General features: G+C 48.3%; 1 protein-coding gene across 1 annotated transcript; it reads left to right on the forward strand.

Annotated features, from left to right (window-relative positions):
* Positions 1 to 1,084: 1,084 nt before the first annotated feature.
* Positions 1,085 to 10,386, forward strand: LOC139229777 (zinc-binding protein A33-like). Its single transcript, XM_070861362.1, has 6 exons — positions 1,085 to 1,563; positions 1,652 to 1,747; positions 1,840 to 2,073; positions 7,354 to 7,376; positions 7,475 to 7,590; positions 9,203 to 10,386. The coding sequence occupies exons 1-6, from the start codon at positions 1,153 to 1,155 to the stop codon at positions 9,766 to 9,768; spliced, it is 1,446 nt and encodes a 481-aa protein (XP_070717463.1). The 5' UTR covers positions 1,085 to 1,152; the 3' UTR covers positions 9,769 to 10,386.
* The last annotated feature ends 11,378 nt before the right edge of the window (positions 10,387 to 21,764 follow it).

Consider the following 21,764-nt stretch of genomic DNA (forward strand, 5'->3'; position numbering starts at 1 on the left):
GTCTGTACGAGAATCAAGACAAAAGCATCAGAGCCAAATTAATTGGACTCGTCTTAATTTTTAAATAATTAGTTTGTTTTATTTCCAGAATAGTATCCATTGATTTATTTATTTATATATGGTTATGTATTTTAAAATCAGATTCAGAGACTCCCCTGAGCTGAACAGACCCATGGCCCTGCGGCTAAGAACGAAGGAGAAAACCGCCCCAAACATCCGCTCACACTGGGTCTCGCTCGGTCCCTGCAGAGTGGGTTGTTCCACAATGCACTTGGCAGATAATTGTGGTGGATCTGGTTGTAAGGGACACACACCGGGACCTGCACAATTGGAGAGAGGGGGATACAGTCATTCGGGGTTTATTGGGGGCAGTCACCAGCTGTAGGAAGCACACACCAACATCTGCTCGGATAACGGTGGCTGCTCAGAGCAACATCTGCACGGATAAAGAGAGGGGCTTTAGGGATTCGATAGTTCCAGCTCTGTACAAGCGCTCCTGTAGCACGGCCGTGCCCGGACACCACCAGCTGCAGTGAGAATTGAGCACAAGAATGTGTTTCCAGCAGTTAGGAGGCTGCCTTCTTCCCCCCACCCGATTAACCCCCTCCCCGGGAATTCAGCAAGACTCCGCCCAGTCTGCCCACCTCTCACTTTCAGATTGCCCGGGCCTGAAATATGACCAGAGGTGGCTACAAACTTCAAATCTGGGCCAACATGTGGAGCAAATAACGGCACATCCCCCAAAACCTCACATTAAATCAATAAACTGTAATAAAAAGCACATCAATGTATGGAGGATGGTGCAATTAAATAGTTTAACAAATCCAGGATAATTATCAGTTTCTGACATATTCACATCACCTGCAAAACATTTGAGATTAGAGCAATTATTTCTACACCTTTAGAGCCTGTTTCCTGACTCCATACAACATTAAACTGATGCACAGAGTAAATCGGTTTGTTTAATACGGCCCTTCACTGCACAGAAAGCAAATGTGTGGTTTTCCTGCAACAAAATCTTTTTCAGGAAACTTACAAAAATCCTTGGTTGAGAAATATTGTCCAGCAGCGCCACCGAGTGACAGGATCCAGCTGGAGCTCAGCAACATTGAGACTGAAAGTGGGTTGAATCAGGAAGTGCTGAGTGTGAACATGGTTTCCAAGCAGCAGCCCGAGAGTTGGACTGAGGAGGTAACTTGTCCCATTTGTCTTGAATTCTTCACCGATCCGGTTTCACTGGAGTGTGGGCACAACTTCTGCCGCTCCTGTATCACACGGTGTTGGGAAAAGAAGGAGACAAACTCCTGCCCGGAATGTAGAGAGGAGTTTCCGGAAAGAAACCTCAGGATCAGTCGGGCCTTGTCCAGTCTGTCGGAGAAAGCTCGAAAATTAACCCTGAATCCGAGAGAGAAGGAAAATAAACCTCACTGTGAGGAACATCAGGAAGAACTGAAGCTGTTTTGTGAAACTGACAAGAAACTGATCTGTTACACTTGTATAGTTTCACGGGAACACAAATCTCACAACTTCATGTCGATTAAAGAAGCTGTTGAAATCTACAAGGTAAAATGGAACAGATTTTATCACCTGATTATTTTATTACATTTTCACACTCCGGCCCTTTCATTCTGTGATTTTCTCCCAATCCCAGGATCAGCTGAAATCCTCTTTAGAATCTCTGACAGAGAAGAAATCGGTGGTTCTAGAAACGGAACGGAAACAGAAACGGCAGATTTCCGAAGTTAGGGTAAGGTCTCCCTGTGCTGATTTTCTGGGATCTCGGTGAGTTTTGTTCCCTCTATCGTGATACAGGATTATTTTTCACCTTTCATTTGGTAGGAACAGTCGAGCAGTCTGCAGACCCACATCACATCCGAGTTCACTAAAATGCACCAGATTCTCACTGAGAAAGAGCAGCGTTTAATCAGAGATCTCAGGGGAGAAGAGGAGAGGATTGTAGATACAATGGAGAAAAACCTTCGACAAATTCAAGAGAATTTAAATTCTATTGAGGAGCAGCTTTCAAAGTTGCAGAAACAGATGGAGCAACAAGACGGGCTGACATTTCTGAAGGTGAGGATTATATTGTGGGTTAGTTGCACAATAACCGACAATGTTGGAATAAATGCAGCATTTGCTGAAAAATTCTAAACTGATTTAAACCGATTGTTTTGTCTATTCCGAGATGGATCTACTATTGTGACTGAACTAACCACCTCCCACACTGTCTGCAGGATCTGGGAATGAGTTGCCCTGATCTTATGCTTGGCCTGTAATTATTTCTGTATTCCCCAAGAGGTTAATATTCTCCTGGAGCTCACATTACATTCCTGGTCCAGTTACATTGTGTGAGTGTGTGGGTATGTCTGGTACGGTGGGTGTGAGAGTCACTGTGTCTCTGAGTGAGACTGGTGTTCAGTTAGAAACATAGAAAAATAGGTGCAGGAGTAGGCCATTCGGCCCTTCGCACCTGCACCGCCATTCAATAAGATCATGGCTGATCATTCCCTCAGTACCCCGTTCCTGCTTTCTCTCCAAAACCCTTGATCCCCTTAACCGTAAGAGCCATATCTAACTCCCTCTTGAATATATCCAGTGAACTGGCATCAACAACTCTCTGCGGCAGGGAATTCCACAGGTTAACAACTCTGAGTGAAGAAGTTTCTCCTCATCTCAGTCCTAAATGGACTACCCCTTATCCTAAGACTATGTCCCCTGGTTCTGGACTTCCCCAACATCGGAAACATTCTTCCCGCATCTAACCTGTCCAGTCCCATCAGAATCTTATATGTTTCTATGAGAGCCCCTCTCATCCTTCTAAACTCCAGTGAATAAAGGCCCAGTTGATCCAGTCTCTCCTCAAATGACCGCCCAGCCATCCCTGGAATCAGTCTGGTGAACCTTCACTGCACTCCTTCAATAGCAAGAACGTCCTTCCTCAGACTAGGAGACCAAAACTGAACACAATATTCCAGGTGAGGCCTCATTAAGGCCCTGTACAACTGCAGTAAGACCTCCATGCTCCTGCACTCAAATCCCCTAGCTATGAAGGCCAACATACCATTTGCCTTCTTTACCACCTGCTGTACCAGAAGAATGAGAGGGGACCTCATAGAAACGTTTAAAATTCTGACGGGTTTGGACAGGTTGGATGCAGGAAGAATGTTCCCAATGTTGGGGAAGTCCAGAACCAGGGGTCACAGTCTAAGGATAAGGGGTAAGCCATTTAGGACCGAGATGAGGAGAAACCTCTTCACCCAGAGAGTGGTGAACCTGTGGAATTCTCTACCACAGAAAGTAGTTGAGGCCAATTCACTAAATATATTCAAAAGGGAGTTAGATGAAGTCCGGACTACTCGGGGGATCAAGGGGTATGGCGTGAAAGCAGGAAGGGGGTACTGAAGTTTCATGTTCAGCCATGAACTCATTGAATGGCGGTGCAGGCTAGAAGGGCTGAATGGCCTGCTCCTGCACCTATTTTCTACGTTTCTATGTTTCTATGTACCTGCGTGCCCGCTTTCAGTGACTGATGAACCATGACACCCAGGTCTCGTTGCACCTCCCCTTTTCCTAATCTGCCGCCATTCAGATAATATTCTGCCTTCATGTTTTTGCCCCCAAAATGGATAACCTCACATTTATCCACATTTGCCCACTCACCAAACCTGTCCAAGTCACCCTGCAGCCTCTTAGAGTCCTCCTCACAGCTCACACCGCCACCCAGCTTAGTGTCATCTGCAAACTTGGAGATATTACACTCTATTCCTTCATCCAAATCATTAATGTATATTGTAAAGTGCTGGGTTCCCGGCACTGAGCCCTGCGGCACTCCACTAGTCACTGCTTGCCATTCTGAAAAGGACCCGTTTATCCAGACTCTTTACTTCCTGTCTGCCAACCCCCCAGTTCCAGATCACGTCAGTATATTACCCCTAATAGCATGTACTTTGATTTTGCACAACAATCTCTTGTGCGGGACCGTGTCAAAAGCCTTCTGAAAGTCCAAATACACCACATCCACTGGTTCTCCCTTGTCCACTCTGCTAGTTACATACTCAAAAAATTGCAGAAGATTCGTCAAGCATGATTTCCCTTTCAGAAATCTATGCTGACTTGGTCCGATCCTGTCACCGCTTTCCAAATGCGCTGCTATTTCGTCCTTCATGATCGATTCCAACATTTTCCCCACTGCTGATGTCAAGCTAACCAGTCTATAATTACCCGTTTTCTCTCTCCCTCCTTTTTTAAAAAGTGGTGTTACATTAACTACCCTCCACTCCATGGGAACTGATCCAGAGTCGATAGACTGTTGGAAAATGATCACCAATGCATCCACTATTTCTTGGGCCACTTCCTTCAGCACTCTGGGATGCAGACTATCAGGCCCCGGGGATTTGTCGGCCTTCAATCCCATCAATTTCCCAAACACAATTTCCCGCCTAATCAGGATATCCTTCAGTTCCTCCTTCTCACTAGACCCACTGTCCCCTAGTACCTTCAGAAGTTTATTTGTATCTTCCTTCGTGAAAACAGAACCGAAGTATTGGTTCAATTGGTCTGCCATTTCTTTATTCCCCATTATAATTTCACCTGAATCCGACTGCAAGGGACCTACATTTGTCTTTACTAATCTTTTTCTTTCCACATATTTATAGAAGCTTTTGCAGTCAGTTTTTATATTCTCTGTAAGCTTCCTCTCGTACTCTATTTCCCCCCTCTTAATTAAATCCTTAGTCCTCCTCTGTTGAATTATAAATTTCTCCCAGTCCTCAGGTTTGTTGCTTTTTCTCTCCAATTTATATGCCTCTTCCTTGGCTTTAGCACTATCCTTAATTTCCTTTGTTAGCCATGGTTGAGCCACCTTCCCCATTTTATTTTTACTCCAGACAGGGGTGTACATTTGCTGAAGTTCATCCATATGATTTTTAAATGTTTGCCATTGCTTATCCACCGTTAACCCTTTGAGTATCCTTTGCCAGTCTATTCTAGCCAATTCACGCCTCATACCGTCGAAGTTACCTTTCCTTAAGTTCAGGACCCTAGTTTCCGAATTAACTTTGTCATTCTCCATCTTAATAAGGAATTCTACCATATTATGGTCACTTTTCCCCAAGGGGTCTCAAACAACAAGATTGCTTATTAGTCCCTTCTCATTACACAATACCCAGTCTAGGATGGCCAGCTCCCTGGTTGGTTCCTTGACCTATTGGTCTAGAAAACCATCCCTAATACACTCCAGGAAATCCTCCTCCACCGCATTGCTACCAGTTTGGTTAGCCCAATCAATATGTAGATTAAAGTTGCCCATGATTACTGCTGTACCTTTATTGCACACATCCCTTATTTCTTGTTTGATGCTGTCCCCAACCTCACTACTACTATTTGGTGGTCAGTACACAACACCCACGAGCGTTTTCTGCCCTTTGGAATTCCGCAGCTCCACCCATACCGATTCCACATCATCCAGGCTAATGTCCTTCCTTACAATTGCATTGATTTCATCTTTAACCAGCAATTCTTTCTGTCTATCCTTCCTAAATGCTGAATACCCTTGGATGTTGAGTTCCCAGCCTTGGTCCCCCTGGAGCCATGTCTCTGTGATGCCAATCACATCGTATCCGTTAATTGCTATCTGCACAGTTAATTCATCCACCTTATTCCGAATACTCCTCGCATTGAGGCACAGAGCCTTCAGGCTTGTTTTTTTAACACACTTTGCCCCTTTAGAATTTTGCTGTAATGTGGCCCTTTTTGTTTTTTGCCTTGGGTTTCTCTGCTCTCCACTTTTACTATTCTCCTTTCTATATTTTGCTTCTGCCTCCTTGTTATTTCCCTCTGTCTCCCTGCATAGGTTCCCATCCCCCTGCCATATTAGTTGAACTCCTCCTGAACAACACTAGCAAACACTCCCCCGAGGATATTGGTTCCAGTCCTGCCCAGGTACAGACCGTCCGGTTTGTACTGGTCCCACCTCCCCCAGAACCGGTTCCAATGTCCCAGGAATTTGAATCCCCCCCTTCTGCACCACTCCTCAAGCCACATATTCATCTGAGCTATCCTGCGATTCCTACTCTGACTAGCACGTGGCACTGGTAGCAATCCTGAGATTACTACTTTTGAGGTCCTACTTTTTAATTTAGCTCCTAGCTCCCTAAATTCACCTCATAGGACCTCATCCCATTTTTTAACGATGTCATTGGTACCTATATGCACCACGACAACTGGCTGTTCACCCTCTCTTTTCAGAATGTCCTGCACCTGCTCCGAGACATCCTTGACCCTTGCACCAGGGAGGCAACATATCATCCTGGAGTCTCGGTTGCGGCTGCAGAAACGCCTATCTCTTCCCCTGACAATTGAATCCCCAATCACTATCGCTGTCCCAATCTTTTTCCTGCCCTCCTGTGCAGCAGAGCCAGCCACGGTGCCATGAACTTGGCTGCTGCTGCTCCCCCCTGATGAGTCATCCCCCTCAACAGTACTCAAAGCGGTGTATCTGTTTTGCAGGGGGATGACCGCAGGGGACCCCTGCACTACCTCCCTTGCACTGCTCTTCCTGTTGGTCTTCCATTCCAGTTGGTGCACCCTTTACCTGCGGTAAGACCAACTCACTAAACGTGATATTCACGTCATTCTCAGCATCATGCATGCTCCAGAGTGAATCCACCCGCAGCTCCAGTTCCGCAATGCGGTTCATCAGGAGCTGGAGGTGGATACACTTCCTGCACACGTAGTCGTAAGGGACACCAGAGGCATCCCTGATTTCCCACATAGTACACGAGGAGCATAACACGTGTCCGAGCTCTCCTGCCATGACTTAACCCTGAGATACACTGAAATTGGCAACAACAGTGCTAAAAGTTACTCACTGATATAGAAGAGAAAAAAGAAAAACGATTGATCAATCACCAGCCAATCACTTACTTGGCTGTGATGACACCTTTCTATTTCTTTCTACTTCTTTGTTGCCTTCTCCCAGTAGCTGCACAAGCTCCGCTTTTATAGGCCTCTCGCTGAACTCACGGACTCCCGACTCAGCGACGCACTTCCCGACCTTTATAGGCCTCTCGCTGAACTCACGGACTCCCGACTCAGTGACGCACCTCCCGACCTCCACAACCTGACAACAAAATCACATTACCAACTGCATCCTCTTTCTACCAGATGATTTTAATAATTTCTGGTGAAATTTCTGCTGTCCAGTTTTCAAATATATCCTCCTTCTATCTGTGTGATCCCAGCACTGAGAATTGGGAATTATCAGCATCTTGTAACAATGTGGGTGTAATTTCTGCTGTCCGGATATAGACGGTCAGTCTCCGTCAACTCAGATTTGTGTTTTATTGATTTCAGGAGGAAACGTGTCAGAAGAGGAGGTAGGACAAACTGTTTACTGAAACTCTGCACAATTTAGTAAAATAACTCAGCAAAGTGTTTTGGTCAATTTATAACATCAGCTGTTTAATATTTACAGGACTGGTGAGGATTATTATAAACTATCATTGGCAGATGACAAGCTGTCAATCGGAAAGTTCAACGGCCCTTTACAGTACACAGCGTGGAGAGAAATGATAGACGCCATTAACCCCGGTAAAACTCTTATATTCCTTTCCCTGATTTATAAACCCAGATGAGAGGAGCCTAAACCGGCTCCCAGACCCCAGATTAAATGATCACTGATGTCCGTGTCTCGTCTGGAGGTCAGGACCTTGGCCAATATTTTATAGTCAGCATTAAGGAGTGTGTATGGTGACCATGTGGGGATAACCTTACTTTTCTTATGTATTAACATGATTGTGATAAATTTCAGAGTATCTGGTTCTGTGTCTCCAGTACAGGGTGTGGGAGGTTCAGTCGGAGGGGAGAAAGCTCTGGGATTATGGGATGTTAACCTTGGCAGGGTGGGTGTCAGTTGGTGTGGATTTTCCAGGTTAGAGCTCACTGTCTGAGATTAGGGCACAGAGTGACGTGTGCAATAGTTCAGTCCTGCATTTTCCACCTCAGGATATATGTGAGGAGATGAGCTTCACCCAGAGGTAGACAGGAACTCTGAGTCATGTAGGAGGGAAGGTTTGAGGCTCCGAGGACTGAATGGAGGATAATTGGTGCAAGTCCTGTTTACCTCCTATCACAACAGGTTAGGCGGGATAGACGGGATGCTTCAGGGAGGAGTAGCCGATCCTGGAGTGTGTCTTGTGTGGGTTGAAGTAGAAGGTGAATTCCTTCTTTTTGGGGTGTGGGTCCACCATACATCCTCTAGGCCCAGGACACCACACTGATCTCGGATTGCTCCGGCTGCTGGTCCTCGTGTCCTGTGTCCTCTGGGAGCTTGTCCTTTTTGGAGTGAAGAGCACAGTTTGGGTCTCCACTCCTGGTTCCTGTGCTGTCCATAGGTGGGGCTAGTGTGAGGAATGCTGATGTGGGGACTCCTCATTCGGGACACTGAACTGAAGCATCACTTTGGGTTCTCCTGTTCATCAAATTTCATTAGGATGGAGCGGCCTCCTTCTCCAGGAATGTGTATCCCCAGAGTAATGGGGAGGTTGCTGGTGATTAGTGTGACTGTCCTCTGCTCTTGGCTGAGGAGAAGGTGGCCAGCATTTGTCCCACCCACTCACTCATAAACCTGGTGTGTTCTGAGGGCGATGAGGAGGGTCTCCTGTAGAAATGCCGCTTCCACCTGTCCTTTTATGTCCATCAGTTTAGTTTTGCCGGATTGCGTGTTGGAGACTATTGTGATTTATGGATATAATGATGCTGTTTTTTTAAATAATTTCCCTCCTCCTCTGGGTTCTCTCTTCCCCTCTGCAGCAGTTCCCCCACTTTTGCTTCTTTTCCCCTTTTCCCCTTCCCTTCTCTCTTCCTTTCCCCCTCTTCTGTTCGGAAGCCCCCCCGTAGCCTCTGGTGCCGATTCCCTGTGTGTTTCTGAAGGTCCCTGGGTCACTGTGCAGCCGCTGAGAACAGCAGGGGACCGGGGGCCGCAGAGTTCCTGGTCAGATCGCAGTGGTCAGCAGAGGTCAGAGTGACCCCAGGAGTGTAAACCCCCGGGTCAGAGCAGATTCCAATAACAGAACCTGGAGCCCTTTAAACACACCGCAGTTCCCGGGAATCCCCCGAATGGCCACTTTAAAAAGGGAAAGTGTTTGAATAAATTACAGCAACAAACGTAACCGCTCACTGTGTTATTGTAACTTTCCCCCAGCTCCAGCCTCTCTGACTCTGGATCCGAACACAGCCCATCCCGAGCTCATCGTGTCTGAGGACCGGACCAGTGTGAGACACGGAGACAAACAGCAGGAGCTCCCTGACACCCCGGAGAGGTTTGATCCCGGTCTCTGTGTCCTGGGATCGGAGGGATTCACATCAGGGAGACACTACTGGGAGGTGGAGGTGGGGAACAAGACACGGTGGGTTGTGGGAGTGGCCCGAGAATCTGTTATCAGGAAAGGGAGAATCAGCCTGAGACCTGAGGCCGGATACTGGACTGTGTGGCTGGGGCCCAGAAGTGTCTATGTTGCCAGCACCTCCCCCTCACCGACCCCCCTCACCCCGAGTGGGGATCCCCGGAAGATCGGGGTGTTCCTGGACTATGACGGGGGACAGGTGACATTTTACAATGTGGACAACATGTCCCATCTCCACACCTTCACCCACACTTTCACTGAGACACTCTTTCCCATCTTCAGTCCGGGACAGAGTGATGGCAGGAAAAACTCCGCCCCGCTGACAATCTGTGGGTCAAAGGTCACTAACCTGTCCATCCCATAATTTCACACCACCTACCTGCCTCCTGCCAGCTGCAAACTGATGGTCGTCGGTCTCAGTCACAGGTGGTGCGGATGGTCCCAATGTCACCTGAGGTCAGGGCGGGTGCAACCGAGTGACAATGGGGGGAATTTTAACCCAAAAACGGGTGGGTTGTGGTCGGGTGGGAAGTTAAAGTGTTAAAATCTGAATCCTGACCAGAACCCGCCTCCAACCCGCCCACTTCCGGAATTAACGGAGGCGGGGCGGGGCCGGGCAGCCAATCCGCTCCCAGGAGGCGGGTCAACATTTAAATATTATAATGAGGCTGGCGTGCCTCAGATTTAACCTCCATTTTAAATGTAACTGCAGCTGGTTGGGTTTTTCAGGCCTGGTGAAAGCCGCCAGCTAATGGAAGGTGAGTACTGCTGGATCCAGGAGGTAAGCACCTTTACACTTACCTCCTGGATCCAGTGTCCCTGCCTCACCCCCTCCCCACGATCGGAGACACTCCCCACCTCCACGAGGCCTCTGATGTCGTCTGCCTCCCCGCGCAATCCTCTTCCTCCTGGATATTCCGAATCCCCACCCGACCCCCCACACTCCCTCCAGTCACCGATCTGCTACACCGGCCCTCCTATCATCACCGACACCCCCCTCGATCCCCCGACCCTCCGATCATCACCGACACCCCCCCACCCCCCGATCATCACCGACACCCCCCCACCCCCCGATCATCACCGACAACCCCCCCACCCCCCTCGATCCCCCCACCCCCCTCGATCCCCCCACCCCCCGATCATCACCGACACCCCCCCACCCCCCTCGATCCCCCCACCCCCCTCGATCCCCCCACCCCCCCGATCATCACTGACACCCCCCCACCCCCCTCGATCCCCCCACCCCCCGATCATCACCGACACCCCCCACCCCCCGACCCCCCGATCATCACCGACACCCCCCCACCCCCCGATCATCACCGACACCCCCCCACCCCCCGATCATCACCGACAACCCCCCCACCCCCCTCGATCCCCCCACCCCCCTCGATCCCCCCACCCCCCGATCATCACCGACACCCCCCCACCCCCCTCGATCCCCCCACCCCCCTCGATCCCCCCACCCCCCTCGATCCCCCCACCCCCCCGATCATCACTGACACCCCCCCACCCCCCTCGATCCCCCCACCCCCCGATCATCACCGACACCCCCCACCCCCCGACCCCCCGATCATCACCGACACCCCCCCACCCCCCGATCATCACCGACACCCCCCCACCCCCCTCGATCCCCCCACCCCCCTCGATCCCCCCACCCCCCTCGATCCCCCCACCCCCCCGATCATCACTGACACCCCCCCACCCCCCTCGATCCCCCCACCCCCCGATCATCACCGACACCCCCCACCCCCCGACCCCCCGATCATCACCGACACCCCCCCACCCCCCCACCCCCCGATCATCACCGACACCCCCCCACCCCCCTCGATCCCCCGATCATCACCGACACCCCCCCCACCCCCCTCGATCCCCCGATCATCACCGACACCCCCCTCGATCCCCCGACCCTCCGATCATTACCGACACCCCCCTCGATCCCCCGACCCTCCGATCATTACCGACACCCCCCCCCACCCCCCGCCCCTCCGATCATCACCGACACCCCCCTCGATCCCCCGACCCTCCGATCATTACCGACACACCCGCTCGATTCCACTGACCCTCCGATCATCACCGACAACCCCCCAACCCTCCGATCATTACCGACACCTCCCCCCCGATCCCACTGACCCTCCGATTGTTTTCGACACCCCCCCCCCGATCGTTACCGACTCCCCACCTCCCCCTCGATCCCCTGACCCTCCGATCGTTACCGACTCCCCACCTCCCCCTCGATCCCTCGACCCTCCGATCGTTACCGACACCCCTCCTCCCCCTCGATCCCCCGACCCTCCGATCATTACCGACAGCCCCCTCGATCCCACGACCCTCCGATCGTTACCGACACCCCTCCTCCCCCTCGATCCCCCGACCCTCCGATCGTTACCGACTCCCCACCTCCCCCTCGATCCCCCACCCTCCGATCGTTACCGACACCCCACCTCCCCCTCGATCCCTCGACCCTCCAATCGTTACCGAGTGCGATATGGGAACAGGATGGTTAAATGTGAATAGAATTACTGGTTTTGGTGGAGGGTAAATGCTGACATGGACGGTTTGGTCAAATGGCCTGTGTCCATGTTGTAACTTCTATGTTTTTCTCTGTATACTCACTCAGACTCTGTACACTTGGGAATATGTTGTGCTCAAGGTGTGAACCAATACAAAAAAGGTGAAGTGTGTGAGGTGGTGAGGAATGCTGTTATTTGTGGTACATTTCTTGTTCTTCCTGCCTAGAGGCAACTCCTTCCTGCTCACAAAGTGCTGAGATGCAAATATGGAAAGTGGAGAGAAAAAGGTTAACGGTTCACTAACAACCCAGCGCACTCACTTTGTTGGTTTACTTTGGACAGAATGACGCTGGGCGCACAACTCATCACTGTGTGCAACACCTTTCATTTAACTGCACTTTCATTCACTGTCTCCCAATAATTGGGCCTTGTTCTTGGGTGGGGAAATAAATAGAGCAAAACTGGTATTTGGGATCCACGGGCAAAGTATGGAAAATAAAACTTCTCAAAACAGACACAATTTGGGCCCGGATTGCTGATTACGTTCAAAGCGGAAATTCTTGGTCAATGTACTTTATTTATTTCTGTTACTTGCCTTAAAAGGTGAAGTAATGGTCCAGTTGTATAAGGCTCTGGTCAGACCACATCTGGAGCACTGCACTCAGTTCTGGGCCCCACATCTCAGGAAGGATATGTTGGCCTTGGAGAGGGTGCAGCACAGATTGACCAGAATGATACTTGGGCTAAAAGGGTTCAATAATGGGAACAGGTTGCATAGACTTGGCTTGTATTCCGCTGAGTATAGAAGATTAAGGGCTGATATCATTGAGATGTTTAAGATGATTAAAGTATTTGATACAGTAGATAAGAGTGAAATTATTTCCTCTGGTGGGGGATTCCAGAACAAGGGGCATAACATTAAAATTAGAGTCAGGCTGTTCAGGGGTGATGTCAGGAAGCACCTCTTCACACAGAGGGTAGTGGAAATATGGAACTCTCTTCCCCAAAAAGCTGTTGAGTCTGGTTGTTAATTGAAAATGTCATAACTGACTTTGACAGATTTTTGTTAGGTGAGGGCCTGAAGGGATATGGAACCAAACCAGATAAATGCAGTTACGATACAGATCAGCCATGGTCAAAGTGAATGATGGAACAGGCTCGAGAGACTGTATGTCCTCTTCCTGTTCCTATGTCCCTATGCACTTTTATCCTAACCTGATCTTGTTACATTTGTTGATCAGATTGTTCTTGTAGATTGTACCCGATGTGCATGGACAGAAACAGAAAAGCATGGGTTTAGGGGTGTGTCAGCCCGGTAAAGTGAGAGGCTGCCAGCAGATGACAGACAGCGTGCCGTGTTGACTATTGGTGTCTTTGGTCGTCTCCACAGATATAACCAGGTGCTGAAGGGACTCATTTGGTCACCAGCCAGCAGTGTGGTTCTGCCAAGATGTTGAGCTGGTATTGCACAGCTTCCCAATCTCCAACCATGGAAGTTCACACACACCTTTACATTGTTTCAACATTGGTGGTCATGTTTTGAGAAAATACCTACTGGTGAAAATGTCCCATTTACTGTAATACGCAATGAAGGTGTCCTGATATCCAATGATAGGTCAAAAGTGGGGTCCTTTAACATTCCCAAAGATATTGTAACTCCCTGAACACGAGATTTCAATTGCTGCCAGTTCTAAGTGTCAATCACACAATGAAAAGCAAAATTTCATACACTTAGGTTAACTAAATAATTGTTTCCTCTGTAACCAACAGTACCACCATTTCTATCCCTTGTAATTGGAGGCAACAGCGTTTATGGTCACAGGAAGAATATGTTTTCAAATGACAATGGGTGCATTTGAAAAGTGACTTTATTTGAACAGGAATTTTAAATATAATTTACACATATATAAATATCCAAACACCATAGAAAACAAAGCAGTCAGCTTGATCAGCAGCCCATTCAACACCTTAAACACCCACTCCCTCCCCCACCTTAAACACCCACTCCCTCCCCCACCTTAAACACCCACTCCCTCCCCTACCTTAAACACCCACTTCCTCCCCCACAGGCAGCAACTTGCCAAGCCTTCTTCAACAGAACCTCCCTGACCCCCGACCCCCACCACCGAGAAGGACAAGAGCAGCAGGTGCATGGGAACACCACCACCCCCAAGTTCCCCACCAAGTCACACCCCATCTCCACTTGGACATATATCGGTGGTCCTTCTGTTGAAAGAAAACAAAATTGTTTCCAACAATGATGGCACACATTTTGGACCAACATGCAGCAATATCCGTTCAGGATAACACCCAGTAGAAATTGGTAAAATTGAGTTTAGTTTAATTTAACTGGTTGAATTTGTGGCGCTGGGGCAAATTGTCTTCACAGCTCCGAAACTTGGCTCAGAAACCAAACCGTATTCCTGGTGTGAAACCGCCTGATATTTCCATGTATCAGTGTGGGAAGCCCAGCCAGGAGCCAGCCCCACACACAGATTTTCTGGGATAAGTACCGGAATGTTGGGATGAGCTTTGTGTGGTCAGCTGGCGGGACCCCACTGGGAACACAAGACAAGGATGGTCCAGGGAAAGGGTGTTGGGTTCATTGTTGCTCTTAGAGAGAGAGAAAGGGAGAGAAAAAGAAAGAAATAATGAAAGAAATAGATAAAAACAGAATGAATTGCATTTCTCTCGCGCCTTTCACAAACTCAGGATGTCCCAAATCACTTTGCAGCCAATGAATTACTTTTGAAGTGTAGTCACTGTTGTATTGTAGGAAACGCGGTGATCGATTTGTGCACAGCAAGAGATAAATGACCACATAATCTCTTTTTAGGTGTTGGTTTGAGGGGTAAATATAGACCAGGACACCGGGGAGAAGTCCCCTACTCGTCAGAGAAATCGTGTCATGAGATCTTTTATGACCACCTGAGAAGGTAAACAGGGCCTCAGTTTAAACCTCATCCCAAAAGACGACACCTCCGACAGTGCAGCACTCCCTCAGTACTGCACTGGAGTGCCAGCCTAGATTTTGGGCTCAAGTCCCTGGTGTGGGACTTGAACCCACGACCTTCTGACTGAGAGGCTACCACTCATTTTCCAACTTCAGTCAAAAATCTTTCCGCTTATGTTTATAACGTTGCTAACACATTGTGGGCAGAGAATATCCTGCCCCGTTTTATTTACCCCCGATTCAGACACATGTGCCGACCAGTGTGCTATTAATCAGTACATCACTACAGCAGAAACTACAAGGTAGTGTAACAGAATATAAAGAAACATTTCATTATAAATACGTCCTTACCAATTATAGTGAGCGAGGTGTTAAAGCCATCCATGCATCTTGAGATATCAAATCCTAATGGGTTTGTGCAATGTACAAGGTAGAAATGATCACCATTCACTTTCCAACATAACAGGACAATACGGGTCGTCCAATCCACTGCGACGCTCTAAAGTAGCGGTTTGTACAATCTGACACGGCAGGACTCAAGAAGCAAATGAGACTCTTTCGGCACAATACAGATAAGACGGTCATAACATTCTGAAATAAAAATGAATCGGGTGATAATGGGTTGAGTTGCTATCCGTATAAGACAATGGGTCTGTGCAGACCAAGAAAGCAGAGAGGAGCAACGGAACTGTGACGGCTGCAGCTCTGACCCTTTGTTCAATAGACCGGAGGGGTGGAATTGGACTTAGGTGGGGGGACACAAAACAGGTGGAATTGTATTTGGTGCCCGTTATACCACATGGCCCAATACTGAGTGCTATTGACGTCAACGGAACTGAATATCGGGCCGGGCGTATAACGGGTGACCGATGTGATACCATCCGTTTTGTGCGCCCCCCCCACACTCCACCTTACCAAGAGCTGGATGTAGCACAAGGGGTTCAAATATCGCTTCCTCAGTTAGGAAGTCCCACACGGAATTAGCAATGGCTTCTCTCCACACGTTAACATTTCCATTGGATGGTCCTTCCTCCAGCTGGGGCACCTTTGGCGTCAGGTCCATTAATAAAATTCCACTGAACAGTCGGTCCTTAACAGCTGGAAGACTTGGCACAGAAGCCTTGCGGAGAAGGACAATGCACACATCAGGCCAGCCGTGGGATCTCGAGCCTGCGTCTGTCTGGCCTGAAACACTCAAGTTATTGTAAGGTGACCAAGGCAACAATATACTAATAAGGACGCAGAGAGGGAGGATTGTCTCAGTGTGGCAATATCATAAACCCCTTTATGATTTCCTCTGGTGCTCGTGAAATCCTAAATACATGTTGCCTTGAAGAAGATTATAATTACGATGAAATACAGGCTAAAATGTATCTTCTGTGGGCCATTTATGATGTGACGACAGGGCAATGGCCACCCCTCCCTTCCCTTCCCAGATATCAATGGAGAAGTTGGGGCTGAAACTGGATGAAGACCAGCAACAATTGAACGAGCTTCTAAATCCTTCTATTGTCGCTAAATTAACATCAATGTCAAGGAGCTAAAACACTTGAGTTGGAACAATTGGTTTTTGTAACTGAGGCGAGAGATTTTTTGCCTCAGTTCCATGCCAATTGTTTCACCTCCGCTCTTGTCCATGGCGAGTATTATTTACTGAATGTTTCTGAGAAATCGCCTCCCAAATGAATTCTTTGTTGACAAAGAGTCACATTAGTAGAAATTAGGTCAGATGACCAAAAGCTTGGTCAAAAAGGTAGTTTTTAAGGAGCATCTTTGAGGAGGAAAGAGAGGTAGAGATGTGCCGTTCCAGAGCTTGGGGCCCAGGCAACAGAAGGCACGGCCACCAATGATGGCGGATTAAAATCAGGGATGTTCAGGAGGGCAGAATTAGAGAAGTGCAGATATCTTGGGGTGTCGTGGGGCTGTAGGAGATTACAGAGATAGGGAGGGGCAAGGCCATGGAGGGATTTGAAAACAAGGATGAGAATTTTAGAAATTGAGGCATTGCTTAACCAGGAGCCAATGTAGGTCAGCGAGCACTGGGTTCTTGCACTTGACAATAAACTTTTCATGGGCTTTTGTGAGGCAAGTTCCTGTCATCAGGAGCCCACACAGTGTGGAGCCCTCTATAGGGCATCTGGGCAGCGGTTGGAATGGTGCATGAAAAAATCTGGTCACACGGGACAATAAACAGTGAAGTTAAGTCCCGTTCACCAAATCAGCCGGGGGTGTCAAAGAGAAGTGCGTGGAGTCTTCAAACGGCCTCTTTAATATAGAAAGTTAGTTTAATTGTAAATAACCTTAAAAATAATCTGTTTATAGAAATGCAAAGTAAAATGAACAGTTTATAAAAAAGCATAGTAATGTAAAAATTAACAATGTTTAAAAAGCAAATTAAAATGAGCAGTTTTAATAAAGGTGTGGAAAGCAATGAACTGTTGTTAAAAAGCAATTGGAAATGAACACTTACAGGAAAAAGATGTTCGGGCAAAAGCTGGATGAGAAGAAGAGGTCTCACAGCTTTGGTGAGGCAGAGCTCTGCACACTCCTCAGTGAGGTGACAGTGAGACATCAGAGACTTCTGGGGAATGGGAAGTGTAGGGCGCCACGGAAAGTCAGCATGTTGGTGTGGGAGGAGGTGGCACAGGTTCTGACTGCAGCGTGTCACGCACAACGGAACAGTGCGGCAAAAGATTGAATGACATAACGCCATCTGCCAGGGTTTGTACTGGTTTTAGACATTTAAAATTAAGAGTTGTTAAATGTTCTTACTCTTACTGATGTAATGAATAGCGAAGAGCTTGTTTATGGGTGGTCAGAGTTCAATCTCATGTCAATTGGTCATAAAACTCAGTTGCCATTGGAGATGGACCTCACCAAGTGCTTATAAAGATCTTTTATCTTTACTCCAGAGATTTGAAGTGTGAAGTTACAATTAATGATTTAGACTTGCAACCAACCAAATGTTTTTAATGAAAGTGCCTGATGATCCCGGAGGAACGAGCACTTGTGCTCCGAGGCCTAGATACACAGCCCAGCGCAGAGGCCCACGTATCCCAGGAGTGTAAGTGCTTCCTGGGATCATGTGGGCCTGGACCAGCAATCACAGTGTAGTATTCTCATTCCTAGTCATGGGAGCTCCCAGTTTCCCAAAGCTTTTTTTTGGCGGACTTAAAGAGTTACGCCCACTTTTTGGGGCCGAAGTTTCCCCGTTTGATTTTTTAATTTTGGCACAGCCTAACCTGTCCTTTAGTTTTGGGGGGGAGCCTTGATCGGCACCAAAAAGATCGGGTTGCCATGGTAACCAGGGACACAATGCGAGCTGCGGCTGCAAAGTGAAACATACAGCCAGCTCCCAACACATTAAAATACATTGCAGCAACTTAAAAACACATTAAAATACATTGCAGCAACTTACCTCCAATTATTAAAGTGTCTCCCACCCCCCCCCCGCCGATGCTGATCCCCGCCCCTATCCCAGGCCAAAGTACCTCCTAGTCCGCTCCCCCCTCCCCCAACCAAGTGACCTCCCGGTCTGCTCCCCATCCCTTCCCCAACCAAGTGACCTCCCGGTCCGTTCCCCTGTCCCTATCCCAGGCCGAATGTCCTCCTCCCTCCCGGTCCCTGCACCTAACTAAACCCAAAAGACTCCCCCCCGCAACACCACCCCCGCTTCTCTCTCTTACCTCTCCTGCTGCTGCTGTCCGGGCATCTGCCGCACTTACCTGTGCCAATTTCCTTACCTGCGCCGATTTCCTTACCTGTGTCGATTTCCTTACCTGTGCCAATTTCCTTACCTGCGCCGATTTCCTTACCTGCGCCGATTTCCTGAACTCTCCAGAAGGTTTTCCTGCAGAGGCCACATACGCCAGCCTAAGAAGAACTGGAGTAACTCTCAGCTGGCCAAACTTCCCGAAATGGCCAGAATTGACATGGGTGGCAGGTTACGGCCCCTTTGGCTGAAAAAAAATGTTCCGAAAAAAATCGTAACAACTGAGTTACGCTGGTGGAAATTGATCGGGGAAAGTGTTTTTTTACGTCAGGACAAAAAAAGCAGTCTACTCCAAAAAACGGCACAAATCACTGGGGAAAATTGAGCCCATAGAGAATACCCCTTAAAACAAAAAAAACACACAAATAAATAAAAAGTAGACTTCACTTTTTTAAATATAATAGAAATTAAATTCAATTCAATGTTTTATAAAAAAAATTATTTTTGGGAAATTAAAAAAAAATGTTTTAATAGAACTAACCATAAACGTAATTTCATGCGCAGGGTTTTTAAACATAGGAATAAGTAGTAAAATGAATTTTTTCTTTCTTTTAAAACTCTTATTTCCCAGGCGTAAGAGTTTGAAGGACATACGCTGGGCAGGGGTTGGGCAAATAGCCCAAATCTCCGCCCGCGAAGGCCCTCCTCCCAGGGATCCGTGTGATCTGTCCAAAGACATTTTGACAGACCGTAAGTTCTGGATTTAGGTGCATGTGCTTTGTGCATATTGTACGCACCCAGAGAGGCCGCAATTTATGGCCCCCTGGTTTATAAAGCACACAACCTGTCTCTCTCACACCAACATGCACAGACTAATTTTTATTTTCCATGTCTGTGTAGAGTAAGATGGCCCACAATGCCCGTGAGTGGTTGGGGATCGGTGGTGAGGCCTTTCTGAAGGAACTGAGCGAACACAAAGAAAGGGCCAGTTAGCTGCAGGGCGTCAGGACCAGTTCAGTTCCTGGTGCCCAAATAGACCCTGGAGTCAGGCAAAGTGAGCCTCACGTTCTTGCTTTGCCCAGCTGCGTGTTTAAACCTGTACGCTGCAGAGTGTGAAAAGGAGACTAAATTATCAATGGGCTCGTGCAGCATCTGAGCTTCTGTGATGTGGGAGATGAACATTCTTCACCATTGTAACATTTATTGTTTTTCCTTCCCACGGGAGCACAGCTGTCTTTGGACATACGGACTGCAGAGGGCGGTGAGACAGGTGGGGGTGGTGGAGGTGAGGGGTGGGGGGCGATGGTGCTGCAGAGGGCCTTGAAGGGGGGCGGGGAGAGTAGAGAGCGGTGGGGGAGGCTACAGAGGGCGGCGAGGGGGGCTACAGAGGGGATGAGGGGCGTGGCATTGTAAGTGAGCAGGAGGATGAGGAAGAACAGGGGGGTATCTAGAGGAAGATGAGGTTGCACACCCTGGTGCGAGGGCAGGTGAAGGGGCATTGTCACCCCTCTCCCCACGTGACACCTTCAGGGTGCTGATGTGGGCCGACACTTGACAGCTTCATGAACTGCTACAAAAGTGCAGGGAAGAGGGAAGGGACATGGATGAAACACAGCTTCAGACTGTGCTCCATGTTATGTGCGGACAGTGTCAACTGGGAACAAAGACAAGTGAAAGTTGACGGTGAGGTTTACACAACTTCCCGGCTTGTGTATTCTGTGCCTCGACCTATAAAGCCCAGGGGCCCATATACCTTATTTACTGCTTTGATAACCTTCAAAGATTTGTGCACAAACCTCCCAAGGACACTCACTGCTTGCACTCCCTTTAAAATTGTACCATTGAGCATGTATTTAGCCCACGGAGATATCTTCACTGCTTTCCTCCCTCAGCTTCTGCACCGAGCGACTTCTCATCCTCGGTGATTTCAACTGTAAGTGGTTTGCTCGGGCATACCGAAACATAAGAACATAAGAATTAGGAACAGGAGTAGGCCATCCAGCCCCTCGAGCCTGCTCCGCCATTCAACAAGATCATGGCTGATCTGGCCGTGGACTCAGCTCCACTTACCCGCCCTCTCCCCATAACCCTTAATTCCCTTATTGGTTAAAAATCTATCTATCTGTGACTTGAATACATTCAATGAGCTAGCCTCAACTGCTTCCTTGGGCAGAGAATTCCACAGATTCACAACCCTCTGGGAGAAGAAATTCCTTCTCAACTCGGTTTTAAATTGGCTCCCCCCGTATTTTGAGGCTGTGCCCCCTAGTTCTAGTCTCCTCGACCAGTGGAAACAACCTCTCTGCCTCTATCTTGTCTATCTCTTTCATTATTTTAAATGTTTCTATAAGATCACCCCTTATCCTTCTGAACTCCAACGAGTAAAGACCCAGTCTACTCAATCTATCATCATAAGGTAACCCCCTCATCTCCGGAATCAGCCTAGTGAATCGTCTCTGTACGCCCTCCAAAGCTAGTAGATCCTTCCTAAAGTAAGGTGACCAAAACTGCACGCAGTACTCCAGGTGTGGCCTCACCAATACCCTATACAGTTGCAGAAGGACCTCCCTGCTTTTGTACTCCATCCCTCTCGCAATGAAGGCCAACATTCCATTCGCCTTCCTGATTACCTGCTGCACCTGCAAACTAACTTTTTTTTTGGATTCATGCACAAGGAGTGGCCATGTGGCCTAATGGATAAGGCATCTGATTTCGGTTCTACCCTCAATGTTATCAGAGGATTGTCGGTTTGAGTCCAGCTACGGTCAATTAACTTGTGGTGTGAAATTTTAACTCAAAAGAGTTTCATGCACAAGGACGGTCCAGGGTGTCCTTGGAGATGGAGCACGCGGTGTCCACCGGTACGCTCGCGGCCTTCCGCGAGAGGTGGGCACCGGAGGGACTGGAGTGCATCATCACGCCCGGCAACCAAATTTTAATTTGATTTTACGTTTTTAAGTTTAATTTGTTTTAATTGCCGGTGCTTTTAGTGTCCCCCTCCCCTTTTATAGGGGGCACTGGAAAAATTTGATTTTAGCGCCCCAAAAAAAAAAGGGCCTTGAAAATGTCTGCTGTGTCACCCAGGCGGGTGGCATGGTTTTAATGTTTTATGTTTTGCAGGTAAACTCAAAAGAGTTTCATGCACAAGGACGGTCCAGGGTGTCCTTGGAGATGGAGCACGCGGT

Source organism: Pristiophorus japonicus, chromosome 19 (assembly GCF_044704955.1).
Source record: "Pristiophorus japonicus isolate sPriJap1 chromosome 19, sPriJap1.hap1, whole genome shotgun sequence".
Classification (NCBI taxonomy): domain Eukaryota; kingdom Metazoa; phylum Chordata; class Chondrichthyes; family Pristiophoridae; genus Pristiophorus; species Pristiophorus japonicus.

Bases quoted from the DNA above. Each gene is read 5' to 3' on its own strand.
- LOC139229777 (XM_070861362.1), top strand. From the start codon at position 1,153: ATGGTTTCCAAGCAGCAGCCCGAGAGTTGGACTGAGGAGGTAACTTGT. The intron at 1,564-1,651 runs GTAAAATGGAAC...TCCCAATCCCAG, and splicing joins AAGCTGTTGAAATCTACAAG to GATCAGCTGAAATCCTCTTT. The intron at 7,377-7,474 runs GTAGGACAAACT...TAATATTTACAG, and splicing joins GAAACGTGTCAGAAGAGGAG to GACTGGTGAGGATTATTATA.